The sequence below is a fragment of the Pelmatolapia mariae genome, linkage group LG12 (assembly GCF_036321145.2).
Source record: "Pelmatolapia mariae isolate MD_Pm_ZW linkage group LG12, Pm_UMD_F_2, whole genome shotgun sequence".
In the NCBI taxonomy this organism is placed as follows: domain Eukaryota; kingdom Metazoa; phylum Chordata; class Actinopteri; order Cichliformes; family Cichlidae; genus Pelmatolapia; species Pelmatolapia mariae.
Genome location: NC_086237.1, coordinates 14829398 through 14841930, shown reverse-complemented (window position 1 = coordinate 14841930; position 12533 = coordinate 14829398). Strand labels below are relative to the sequence as shown.

Here is a 12533-nt window from a genome sequence, read left to right as displayed (position 1 = left end):
AAACATTTTTTGTGAATGTTGCTCTTGTTTTATTATCTAAAATATAAATAAAAGCTTTCAACTCACTGAATTTGTTTTCTGCTAAGTTTGCTTGTAATGTTTGATGCCACAGCACCTCGATTTATTTCTTTATTTTCATCTTATGACCCAAATCCAAGCAAACAGTACCAGGAAAAAATGCCCTTTGTATTTGATGTCAAGTGGAAAATTTCTCTTTTAGTCAAGTTTGGCTAAGGAGCAAATTTACAGCCACAGTTCAATGACAGCAATATGCATTAAATTTGGGATATTTAATTGAATTGTCGTGTAGGGATTTGGAAGATTGTTACAAATTGGCAACTAAAAATGACATAATACAATTCTTCTTCAGAAACATATAATAGTAATTTTATGTATTTTTTATGTATTTCTTGCTAATTCTGCTTAAAAATAATATTTCTGCATCTAATATCGTAAATACGCTGTACTTTTTGGTGCACATGATGTTTTACCCCATCAGTGGACCTTTAAGTATTTGAATCTAAATATAATAATAATTTAATAATAATTTCAAATAAAATACACTGAAAATCCATTTAATTACTGTACAACACCTGACTCTTGGAACTTACTATAAAATGTTACCAGTTGTTCTGTTTTAAATATATATATATATTTTTAAAACAGCTTTACTGGCTTTGTGTTTATGGCATTATAATATGAAAAATATATTTTTCATATGTATATATATTTCCTTATTTAAATCCTCTTTACCTTTTTTGACTTAGTACATGTGTATAGTAGTAGATGCTGTGACTGACTCCAACTGGAAAGCATGAAAGAGTCATGTCTCTTTTCTTTCCAGTATCTCCCTCCTTCGTCCATCCAGCCTTTCTCTCTGGCTGTCTTCTTTGGCTCCTGCTTTCAGCTCCCCTCTCTCAACATTGCTCCTTTTCTGGCACAGACAATCACATGATGTATCTTTAATCTCCCTATCTGCCTTTCCTCTAACTTTCTCAGCCATATTGTTCTCTTTTTGCATCTCCCTTCATTAAAATTTCTAACTTTCCTTCTTATCTATGCAACCCCTCTTATATTTCCAGCCCCCTCTATCCCCCACCCCCTTGACTTTTCTCTCTCTTCCATCCAGCTGTCAATTTTTGTTTGACATCATCGTCTTATCCTGTATCAAGTTGTCATGGCCTCTGGCACCCCTCTTCCTCTGAACCCTGCCTTGCTCTCCATTTCCTTTACACTTCCACTGCTCTCCAGTGTGCTCCTTCAGCAATCTTCCTTCTCCTCTTTCACCTTCTCTTGAGTCTTCACCTTCTTTATCTACCTTTTCCTTCATCCTGCACCTCCATCTCCTATCCTAAAACCATCAGCCTGTCCTCATCTCCCTTTCAGTCACAGTCTGTACTTTTTCCTCTCTGTGCTTCTGTTCCATCATTTAATCATCCTCTGTTTCTTTTGTTCATCTTCCCCACTGCTCTGCTCATACAATTCACATTCCTAACCTCCATCACTCTGCCATTGTCGTGTCCTCTTCTTCATCTTCTTCCAGCTTCACCCCACACTCGCTGTATTTCTAATACACTTCTCCAGCTTCTTCTGTCTCTGTGTCACACCCTCTCCTGTCTCCTAGCATTTTCTTTTCCCATTCTGCCCTCCCCGCCTTTCTGCGTTCATCTTATTTGCTTCTGTGTCCTTCCTTTTCTGTCTACTTTCATTCCTTCCTCTCTCTACTTTGTATCCTACATCCTTATTTTGGACACACTTCTACACCTTCTGTTCTGTGTTTTGTGATCTTTCTATCTTGATTTTCTTACTTTTCCACTCAGCCTTGTTTTTTTTTTAATCTTTCATCAAGCCATCTAACAGATCTTCATCCATTTTCCTGTAGCCTGTCACTCCACTCGTTTCTGTTTTTTTTAACTCGACCTCTCTATTGTCAGTCTTTCTCTTCTACTGGCTTTAAAAAAAAAAATCTTCCAATATCTCTTGTCCACACTCTCTCTCACTTTGTCTTTAATTTTCTTTCATCTTTATTCAGGAGGAGGAGTGTACCCCTCCAACTAGTTGCTTTCTCTCTGATCAGTTTTACTAATCGTCTACTCTGTGGATTAGACTACTCTGTCTGTTCCCCGTTCTTTTCTTTCCACATTCATCCTTCTTCCATTTTATCCAGTTTCCTTTTGTTTCTCCAGTTACTACCCATCTTCTTTTTCTTTCTACTGATGTCATCTTTGTGCTTCTCACTGAGCGGCCTGTCTTTCTCAACCCTTTTATGCATATTTTTCCTTATTAATATTAAAATTTCCACACTTTCTGTTCTCTTTCTATTACACTCATTGACCTTTACATATCTCTATCTCAGAAAGACATATGCAAATGTAAGTATAAATTATACCTTATTGGTCATGCTTGGGAAGAAGCTTCCTATCCTTCTTCATCATTCCCTTTTCCTTCATCTTCATAATCCTTTATTTTCCTCACCACTACCTTTGTCATCTTCCTACATTTGTGTCCTCCACCTGGATCTCTCTCTCTCTTTTTTTAAGCAGTCTTTTTGCTCCCTCATCCCTTCAGTTCACCATCCTTTCCTTCACCCTACTTCTTCATACTCTTATACATTTGTTTTTCTATTCAGCTTTAAATTCTCCCTCTCATATCTTCTGTTTCCTCTTCATTTTTTCAACCTTTCAGTTCAGTCAGTCAGTACTGCTGCTCCCATCCATCTGCTTCATCCCAAACAAGCTTGACGGGGGTTTGAGTCTGAGGACTGTGCTGGTCTGCCATCATTTGTGTGCCTACCTTTATTTCTCTTTGGGAGGAGCCCAGCCCAACCAGTCTGTCTTCCGCTGTTACTTGTCTTTTTTTTGTCCTAGTAATGCATTGCAGGGTGTGGTAACACAGTTTGTTCCCACGCAGCTTTTGCATGTAGGTTTTGTAAGCATTAAAACAAAAGTTGGTCCTCCTGTACACATTTCTTTCCACGCCACAACTAAAACCATCCAGCAGGAGTGTGTGTGTGTGTGTGTGTGTGTGTGTGTGTGTGTGTGTGTGGGTTGGTTGAATAAAAATAAGGGCGTGTGTACTCTAAATGTAGTTTTGTGGTTAAAAATATATTTAAAAACAAATAAAATAAAAATACTTGTTTTTGGCTCCAGCAGCACACACGAGCCTGATGCAGCGTCTCTAGCCACCAGGGGGCACTAGACAACAACATGAGAGTCCATCTTTCCATGTTTTGGTCTCGGTGTGATATTTTTGTAGCTGTCATGTTCACAAATTGAGCTGCAACTTTGTAAAGTCTGCATGCTCTCTCCGGTTTTATCTACTGCGTGGACTTGTACTCCGCCCCCTCCCTACTGCACCGGATCCCGTCAAGAGCACCATTTAATGACATTTACTGTACATTACTGTGTTTGCTTTCCAACAGGACATGTGCCCGAAGCCAATTTACTGTATCGCAACAGCTCATTGCTTGCTCGGTCCATTTCATGTGCACTCCGCAATCTCCTCTGGATTATAAAAGTGCTTATTTATGGTTTGATAAGCACAATTATTCCGCCGGGCCAATGTGTGCTTCGAATTTTTAAAACAAACTGCACAAGAAATCGAAGTTTATTCATCACGACGATTTGACATCCATACAGCAGCCTGTAATATCCTGCTGAAGAGCGAGTGGGGCTGCCGCACTCTTATCTTCAGTGGAAAGTGTTTTTTGTTTTTTCTCACAGTAGTTCAATCTGTCTGTCACTCTGGTGTTACTGGGCAAGCACACACACACACACACACACACACACACACACACACACACACACACACACACACACACACACACACACACACACACACACACACACACACGACAGAAAATCGTCTCCGTAGTTACTGATGAGATTGCAGCTACTTTGGTTGAGCATACAGTCCACACCACACGGGTCAAGTATTGTCCTTTATTTAAAGAGCTTTGATAAGGGCTGAATCATCTATGAAACGCAACAGCGCAGCAGGACATGAAATATCGACCGGAGATCAATGCCCTCGTGTACAGTAACCACCCTCCATTTGAAATGTCAAACATTACTGACTATAAGAAACTTCTGTTATTATTATTCTTGTTGCTTCCCTCAAGAGGAACATCAGCAGTAGATTTTAAATCACACTGTACAAGGAAATGAGCTCCTTGCTGCTGAGCATGGACCCCCCACCAGCTGTGAGGTCCACCAGGTTACTTGTAATTAGTCTCACTGAGACCAGTCTGAGAATAGATGAACTAATAAGAGAGAACGGGGGCCTTAAAGTCACGGAGCTGGCAGACTCTGTAGGCTTTGAATCTGGAGACCAATTTTATATGTGAAACTAAAGAGAAAGTGTATTGCGAAGAAATTACAGTGAAGTAAGATTTCTTTTTTTTTAATCTTGAAAAGAGAAAAGAAACTAACTCTGTTTTATCTGCTATGTTTTTCTATAAAGGCTGGAAAAGACTTGACTCTGTGCAAAGGTAATTTTTATACTTCAGGCAATCTTGAACAGGACCCAAATGTTCTAGTCTTTAAGCTATAAACAGCTTCTGCAGGTGGTCTTATATATTGTCTGCTGGGAGTGCACTACTCCAGGGTGCACTGTTCACCCAGCTGAATGGTCTGTGAACGCACATTAACCCTTCAATATCATCCATTCTTGGAAAAAAAAATAAAGGGATTTAAAATAGCAGAAACAAAACCAAACCCATGGCTAATATGTGATCTGACTGTGAAGCAGAAACAAAAAGGTTTCGTCTCTGGTGATCTGGATCAGATTTTAAAGTGTCTTCGGCTCCTGGCTCCATCTCATATTTGCTTTCAGGCGTGAGAATTGCAATGAAATTTCCAATCTGACTCTTGTGTCTTTGCCAAAATATGAAACTGTTCCTTCAATAAAGCCTTTCCTCCCGGTGTCCTTGCAATAAACCATGCAATATTAACTGGCCTTGACACAGGCAAATGACATACTGCCAATATGACTGTAGCTACACACGCCTGTGCTTTCCCTGCTACAACTTCTGAAAATGCTCTTTTAAGAAAAAAAGAAAAAAGACTGCTTGCCGTGATGTAACTATCACAAGCCAGTGCAAGTCAAAAGGAAAGTTGCTGTGCGTCATCAAACATCCTCAGCAATCATGTCTTACGTAGGACTGTTTGGCTGACATGGGTCCACTGAACTGCTTCCACCTGGTGCAGCTCCTCTGTCAGTGTTTAATAAAGTGACTTTAATAGCTTGGTGCTCTGTGTCAGCTTGAAGGAGACCCATTGACTACCCCGAGGAAGCTGTAACCAGGCAACTAAAAGAGGCTGTGGTCTTTTTCTCAATCAAAGAAAATGGAAGGCCGGACGCAGAGGCCAAGACCCTATCTATCTATCTATCTATCTATCTATCTTTTCATGCACGCAACAGAAAATTGTGAGGACAACCTGGCTGACACCAATCAGGGAGTTGCTATTCCAAGCTGTCAAGTCTGCTTGCATTATGCAAGAAGGAACTGTGTGTGTTATTTTGAATAGTACAGAAGACACATAGGTAAATGAAGGCAAGAAATATCTTGCAGTCTACAAAGAAAATTTCCAGATGTATTTTAATACCGGAGACACGCAGAATTGTATTCTGGAGGTGGTCATGTATTCACGCTGTCATGGTGTCTGTGCTAATAAGCAGATGAAACTGGGAACCGTCACTAGAGATAAAGCTTCCCTGCAAGATCTGATGAACACAAGGTGGGAGGACCATTAGGGCAATTCAGCAGAATGATAAGGGAACAAGAAAATATTGACCTAGCCGATCTATGTGTTTGACCTGTAAATGAGTAGCCTACATGTCTAACGGATGTCGGTATTTACATAACACCAGGACTGGGATTCGAAAGTCAGCAGCTGGTCTTCCTTTGACCTTTTCATCTGCCTAAGTCTAAAGATTAGTTCTTTCTCAGCCGGGATCAGAGGTGTCATTGACTTTGTCTCATGAGATTGCAGCAAAGAGTACGAGCTGAAAAATCATTCTGTAGCACATCTATATTGTAATTCTTCACAAATCCTTTGGCACAGGCAGCACAAACCCCTCAGATTTCCACTGTAATATTGATCCTCTTGCTATGAATATTGACACAAGGTAAAGCAGGATGAATTATACATCATTCTCACTGTTGAAAGGAAAGCAAGAATATGACTGAGGAGAATTGAAATGCTCAAAACAACAGCTTGAGCAAATCTCTGGCCAACTAGTTCACGTTGTTCCTGTGATCTGGAGAGATTTTCTTTTTTTCCCTTTTAAAAAAAAAAAAAAAAAAAAAAAAATGAGAATCTCTCTAAATTAAAATGCACAGAGCCAAGATCCCAGTCTTCCTGGAACAGCTCGACTGACAAGGAGAGACTGGCCCTGTGGACTCATTAAGTATTTGTCTCCAGCTGAGCTTCATTTCATAGTGCAGTAATGTGCTTGTAGACTGGGTTACAATGGGTAACAATGTAACCCAAAAAAAAGGGGGGGCTAATTTAGGTTCCACTCGTTGTCAAGTGCCACTGGAGTTTGCAACTACCTCCGGCATCTTGGGTCCTTTATTGCAAGGGGGGGAATGAACACTTCTGCTTCACTCGGCTGGTGTTCTGAAAGGAAACACAGACTAGAGGAGTGAAATATGGGAAAGGAGAGGGGATTGGAAGTCAGCAAAGGGCAGCACAGGCCAGCAGAAGCATGCAGTCAATTATGCTGACAAGGACCCGAGAGCTCTCTTCAGGGCTAAGCTGCCTTTTGGAAAACAGCTTGGCAGGTGAACAGGTTTGGCTCTTTGTAAAGTGTGAAAACATCTTACACTCGACCTCCTGAAATATCATAAAAGCTACAAGGCACCTGGCAGCAAAAATAAAATTAATAAAAAATTTAAAAAAAAATCTCCCTTCTCCATCTCTCGCAGTTGGTCTTTGATCTTCCTTTCAGACAGGACGAAGCATGAGCGTTAGCAGGCATTCCCCGAATATGAATATTCAGCACTAATTCCCATTGATCTCTCATACACTTTCCTCCCCTCCCCGTGCTGTTTAACATCTATTGCACCAAACACAACACTGATTTATTCAACACTACGAGCGCATCTAAAATGTGTTGTGATCTCAGACTTCCCCTCCTAAATAATGCACACAGAGGCAGCACACAGAATTTGACCTCAGAAAGAAACAAAGAGTTTGAAATATTTAATATTTAGAAGTTGAAGGGTTTGGAGGGTTTTTTCCCCTATGTACACAATATAACACAAAAAAGATCATATCAAACCAGTGCTAACTGACCAGCCTTCTGGTCAAAGGGTAGCATTTACTTTCCTGGGTAACTTGACCTGCAAGGTGACAGCTTCAAACCAGCATGTAAAGCAAGGCAGAAACAAAGAAAAGAGAAAAAAAAAGTCAGTACAAGAGCTAAACATGAACCAAATATTACAACAACACGTTTCCTAGAGATACTTTCTATCGTGCTATGCTACACAGTGCTTTTTATTGCACACCACACGCTATAACTGTGCTTTATCTTATATACAACGGAAGGAGCCCGCTCTTGTCCTTTACTGCCAATTCTATTTTGTTTTATTGCGATTGAGAAATGGTGGCCGTGTCGCACATTTTATGACCCCCCTACACCCCTAAACATCTGTATATATGCACACGGGAGTATGGACGTGTCAAACAACATGAAATGCATGCAGCTTTTGCCAAGGTTCTCTGCAAAAGACCATTAAAGCGACGACGGTGGCGGGTTTAGGTAATAAGAAATGCATTAAAATGATGCCGGTAAGTCCTCTGCCTAGAGCTACATCTAATGCACAAATGTTCCCTCCTTCGGTTGTATTCTAAGCTACTCTGTTGATAATCATTTACACGTTGCGGTTCACAACCCCTCGATGTTTTCGTCATCACTATTAACACCAAAAAAAACCAAACAAAACGCAAAACTGAAAACAACATTTGCTGCTCCGCGACCCATCCGCCTTTTTTTGTCCTTCCAGCACTCTCTTGGGGTTCGCCACATTTAGAGCAGGTGGAAGTGTTAAAGCCAGACAGCTAATATGCATTTAAACATGATTTCCAAGCAGATCATTGCAGAGAGAAAACATGGTGTAACAGAGTAAAAAGGCATCTCCTCTTTTTTTTCTTTTCTTTTTTTTAATATATGCGACAGCACGTGGGGGAAAAGACTATACGTACTGTAAGTGTCCTGTAAACCTGTCCAACCTTTGCACCATCACTGCATTATCTCTTTCCTCTTACATGTGGACTCATACTGATTGGAGGGCAACCTGCCATCCTGCTTAGGGCTCTTCAGCCTGCTCCTTCTGGACTGCCGTCCTGAGGTTTCTACCTTTTTCAAATGTCAAACCAAGAAAGAAAGAAAATCTCTGGAGAGTGACACAATGAAGGCTGAAGAGCACCAGCTGCTTTCTTTGTCTTTCAGTAAAAAAAAAAAAAAAGAAAGAAAAAGAGGCATGGATTTACGTATTGTTGCTGACAGAGCCATTGCTCAAAATCGACCCCTTGGTGACCTCTGTGCTGACGGTGGAGAGCGGCACGCTCTCGTACCTCTCCACCACGCCCCAGCAGCGGCAGCGCAGCAGCGTGGACTTGAGCTGTTTCTGGAAATTGCTGTTGAGGAAACCGTAGATGATCGGGTTGACGCAGGTGGAGATCATGGCAGTGAGGTGGCACAGCGAGAAGATGATGTCATGGCTGCAAGACGGGATGAGCTCGTGGTGCCAGTCAAACACCGTGTTGAAGACGTTGAGGGGGAGCCAGGAGAGGGCAAAGGCCACGACTATGGCGACTAACATGGCGTTGATCCTTGTGGAGCCCTTGTTCTTTTTCTGAGTGGTGTTCTTGCCGCGGTCCACCATGTCCTTCCTCCTCCTCAGGCGAAGGTAGACGTGCAGGTAGCAGACCATGATGAGGACAAGAGGGAGGAAGTACTGAAAGACGAGCAGGGAGGTGAAGTAAGCTCGCCGTTCCTTAACTGACGGCCACTGCTCCATGCAAATAAAGTTGTCATTTATTGGGAGTGGAGTGCTGAAGTTTTGAAAAGGCAAAATGAGTACGTTGTAGGAAAGCAAAGGCACTGAGATCATGCAGGCCACAATCCAGGTGATAGCCACAGCCAGGTAGGACTGGGCTACCATGGGTTTCCATCCTGTTGGGTGGACGATAAGCTGGTAGCGCTCCATGGCGATCAGAACGAGGGAGAAGATGGAGACGGTGACTGATATACACTGGATGAAAGGTGTGAGCTTGCAGAGGGTCTCTCCTAAGATCCAGTGGTCCATCAGTGTGTAGATAATAGTGACCGGCAGGCATATAATGCACGTGAGAATGTCTGAGCAGGACAGATTGACAATGAAGATGTTGGTCACGTTGTGCATCTCTTTGTGCCGTGTGATGACAAACACCAGGCAGGAGTTTCCAATGAGCCCCACTGCCATGACTGTACTGTAAGCAATGATGAGTAACGTGGTGCCACTCACCGACAGCGAGCAGTCCTCGGTCGAGTTCCACGGTATCTCTTTCCACGAGGCTTGGTTGTGATTGGTGCTGTGCTGCAGCTCCATGGCGATGGTTTTCCCAGGCTCGCTTCGAACACGGAGGACCAATCGAACCAGATTGTTTTGCAGCACCTGCTGTAATTATTTTATGAATGATATTTGAATTTTGAATACGAGTTTTCCCTAATCCTTAAGCTCAGCCAGTCTTTAAAGCAGTCTTCCTTTGTGGCCTGGAAAAAAGACAGGAAAAGAAATGTGCAACCTTTAACAAAATTTTCCATCATTGGAGTTTTTTTTAAATTTTCACAGTAATGGAATTTTAAGAAATGAAGACGTCGGTTTATTGCTCAAATTTAAATGTAGCAACCACAAACACACCAGCACGACAGGAAATTGACCTTCGCTCTCTAAAAAGCTCATTTTACTCATTAGAACTGATTGCCATGCGGCAGGATAGGATTTTAAAATGTGCAGCGCATCAGGATGCCATTCCACAAGTGTCTTTTTAAAAAAAGTGTGTTCAGTATTGGAGATTCAACTTCGCACGCAGCAGAGGTAGTTTCCATATAACAAAAACAGAAACTGATGAAGGGGATAATTAATCTCGCTATGCAGATATCACGAGCAGAACACAGACCCCCACTTTTTTTAAAATTATAAATCTCTTTGCATGCAGGCAATGAGAATAAATGATGCACTGATGAAATATCATCAAGAGAAAAAGCACAGATCTAGGTTTTTGCGGCGTCGCTGTAATGGCATGCTGCTTCAAATTTCCATCACAATAACAGTGATAATGACTGCTCCTTCAGAAACAATCATCCCCCCCCATCACTCTTATCAAGTGATGGGAATTTATTCTGTCCGTAACAGCTTTCATCGTCACTGAACATTCACAGAAGCCTCACAGCCCTTACAGTTCCCGAGAAACGGCTGCACTGGAAAACAGCAGAAATACAATTCCACTCCACCAAGGCCAAGAACTTCTGAGTAGTGTGTGTGTCCGCATGTGTATAATTATCGTAAGTGCGTATGCACAGCAGTAAAAAGAGCCCTGATTAACCGAGATGTTTGCCCACAGCTCAGTTCCCTAGAAAACAGTTTTGCAAACATGCTGACAGAATTAAATCACCAAAGGATGGAAAGTATTTATCATTTTTAATTGAGCACTCCTTAACAATGATAAATGTTGACAGGTAGGACATTAATTGCTCGTGGCTGTCTCTATAATGAGCCCTGATGTCCTATTAGAATGTGTCGCTTCGTCTGCGGTAATCACAGATAGAACCAGAATAACTCAGGTACATACTTGAACTTGGAGGCTAAAATGACTTGAATTCATTTGTGGTACACAATCTTTTTTTGGGTGCCAAACTTACTCAGTCTGACTCGGTTTCAACGCATATGGCCGACATGTAGCCAAGATCCATCCTTCAGAGCCTTGATGCAGAATATTTATGACAGAATTTAGACTTGTGAAGCGATGCAGTGCTTCCCGTTGTGCGGTGTCTGCAGGCGGAGGAGTAGAAGCAAAAGTAACTAGGAATTTTGCTAAAAGCTGACATTAGATTTCATCCTTAATGTGTAAATTATACAGATTATTTCCAGATTACACAAAAGTAGGAAACCTGCAGGGTGGGGAAACGATAAAAATAGTCTGAATTGGAGGAATGTGTGAAGTCATTGCAGAAAAAAAAAAAAAAAAAAAACACAGAAGGAGAAATTATATCTTGTGGGGATTTGTCTCGAAATAGAGATGAATGCAAAATGTAGATTCCCCCCACCCAGTGTTGTTATCCCTGCTCTGTCACCAAACCAAACAACTTTGCCAAGACACAAAGTCAGCACAGGAATTATTACAGAGGCTGAAACGCATAAATCAATGAAAAGTATGAGTATGATAGTATGATTGTGTGCGTGTGTGTGCGCGCGCGCCCTACCCTCGGTCTTTGTAGCTCTGTCCTGGATCCACTGTCCCTCTGCAGCTGTGCGTCTGCTCGCACTTGGGCGGACTTTCTCAGCTCCGGACAGGTGAAGGAGACCTCTGTTGGTAGGTGCCAACTGCTTTTCTGTCCGGGGGGGGGGGGAGACGCGTCAATCATTTCCACATCACAAACCGTTAAATGTCCAATATAAAGCTCCACTTAGACTTTAAGCATGTCATTTTGGAGATCAGTCTGACCAGGGGGAAAATATTTCGAGGGAAGGAAGGAAATCCCACTGGACTGGGGAGACCGACAAGCGACGGGAATTGACAATCTCAGCGCGAGCGATCAGGTTATTAAAAACTCTACGCGCAAGAACGCACGAGCCTACAGAGAGCCATCACCTAGAAAAAGGTCATTAGAGCTTTCTTTTAGCATATGATGAAAAATAACTAACCTTCCTGGGAATTTTAATTACTCACTCCCATCGCCACCTGCAAGAGTTAGAGGCAAGAGGAAATGGCACACTAATTAGCCACCGTTTCTTACCGAGTCTTATTTCTTCCAGGACTTCTTCGCGCCGCTCTGCATCAAGTGAGACAAAGCTGAGAGTTTGTGGTCGAGGAGGAGGTAGGTGGTGTCCTGCCAGGACCACTGGTAGGAGCTGAGATGTCTCTTAAAGCGACCTCATGCCTCACACTCGCAGGCAGAGATGCGACTGGGAACATCTTACATAATAAGTTCTCCGTGGTTGGCACGCGCGCACGCAGGCGTGCGCACTCACGCGCTCTCGCACACGCACGGGGGCCAATGGGGAAATTCAGCTGTTTGATATATGGTTTGGTTCAGCCAGACCGACGCTGGCCGTACCCACCTGAAGCCTGGAGACATGTATTAGTGACATCAGATGATCCGTTTTTGTTTCTTGGAAAAGGGGCACGCGGAGGTTTCTCGTAACGACGTCAGCTTTCATGTCTCCCAGATGAGGAATTGCCGTAATATCACAGTAATTTTATATTCATGTGTTATTTTTTAGCGCATTTTAAAAACCAGACAGTGCTTGCTGTATAATAATA

The 12533-nt window shown here is 42.2% G+C and overlaps 1 protein-coding gene across 3 annotated transcripts; it reads right to left on the bottom strand.

Moving 5' to 3' along the window:
• Nucleotides 1-7180: 7180 nt before the first annotated feature.
• Nucleotides 7181-12161, bottom strand: npy8br (neuropeptide Y receptor Y8b). 3 transcript variants are annotated; one of them, XM_063489617.1, is made up of 4 exons: nucleotides 12007-12161; nucleotides 11473-11601; nucleotides 10912-11041; nucleotides 7181-9762 (listed from the first exon to the last, which is right to left on the bottom strand). In XM_063489617.1, the coding sequence occupies exon 4, from the start codon at nucleotides 9596-9598 to the stop codon at nucleotides 8495-8497; it is 1104 nt and encodes a 367-aa protein (XP_063345687.1). In that variant the 5' UTR covers nucleotides 9599-9762; nucleotides 10912-11041; nucleotides 11473-11601; nucleotides 12007-12161; the 3' UTR covers nucleotides 7181-8494. The 3 variants fall into 3 exon arrangements, with proteins under 3 accessions (XP_063345687.1, XP_063345686.1, XP_063345688.1); XM_063489616.1 differs by lacking the exon at nucleotides 10912-11041; XM_063489618.1 differs by lacking the exon at nucleotides 10912-11041 and having other exon boundaries at nucleotides 11473-11596.
• Between the last annotated feature and the right edge of the window lie 372 nt (nucleotides 12162-12533).

Bases quoted from the DNA above. Each gene is read 5' to 3' on its own strand.
- npy8br (XM_063489617.1), bottom strand. From the start codon at position 9,598: ATGGAGCTGCAGCACAGCACCAATCACAACCAAGCCTCGTGGAAAGAG.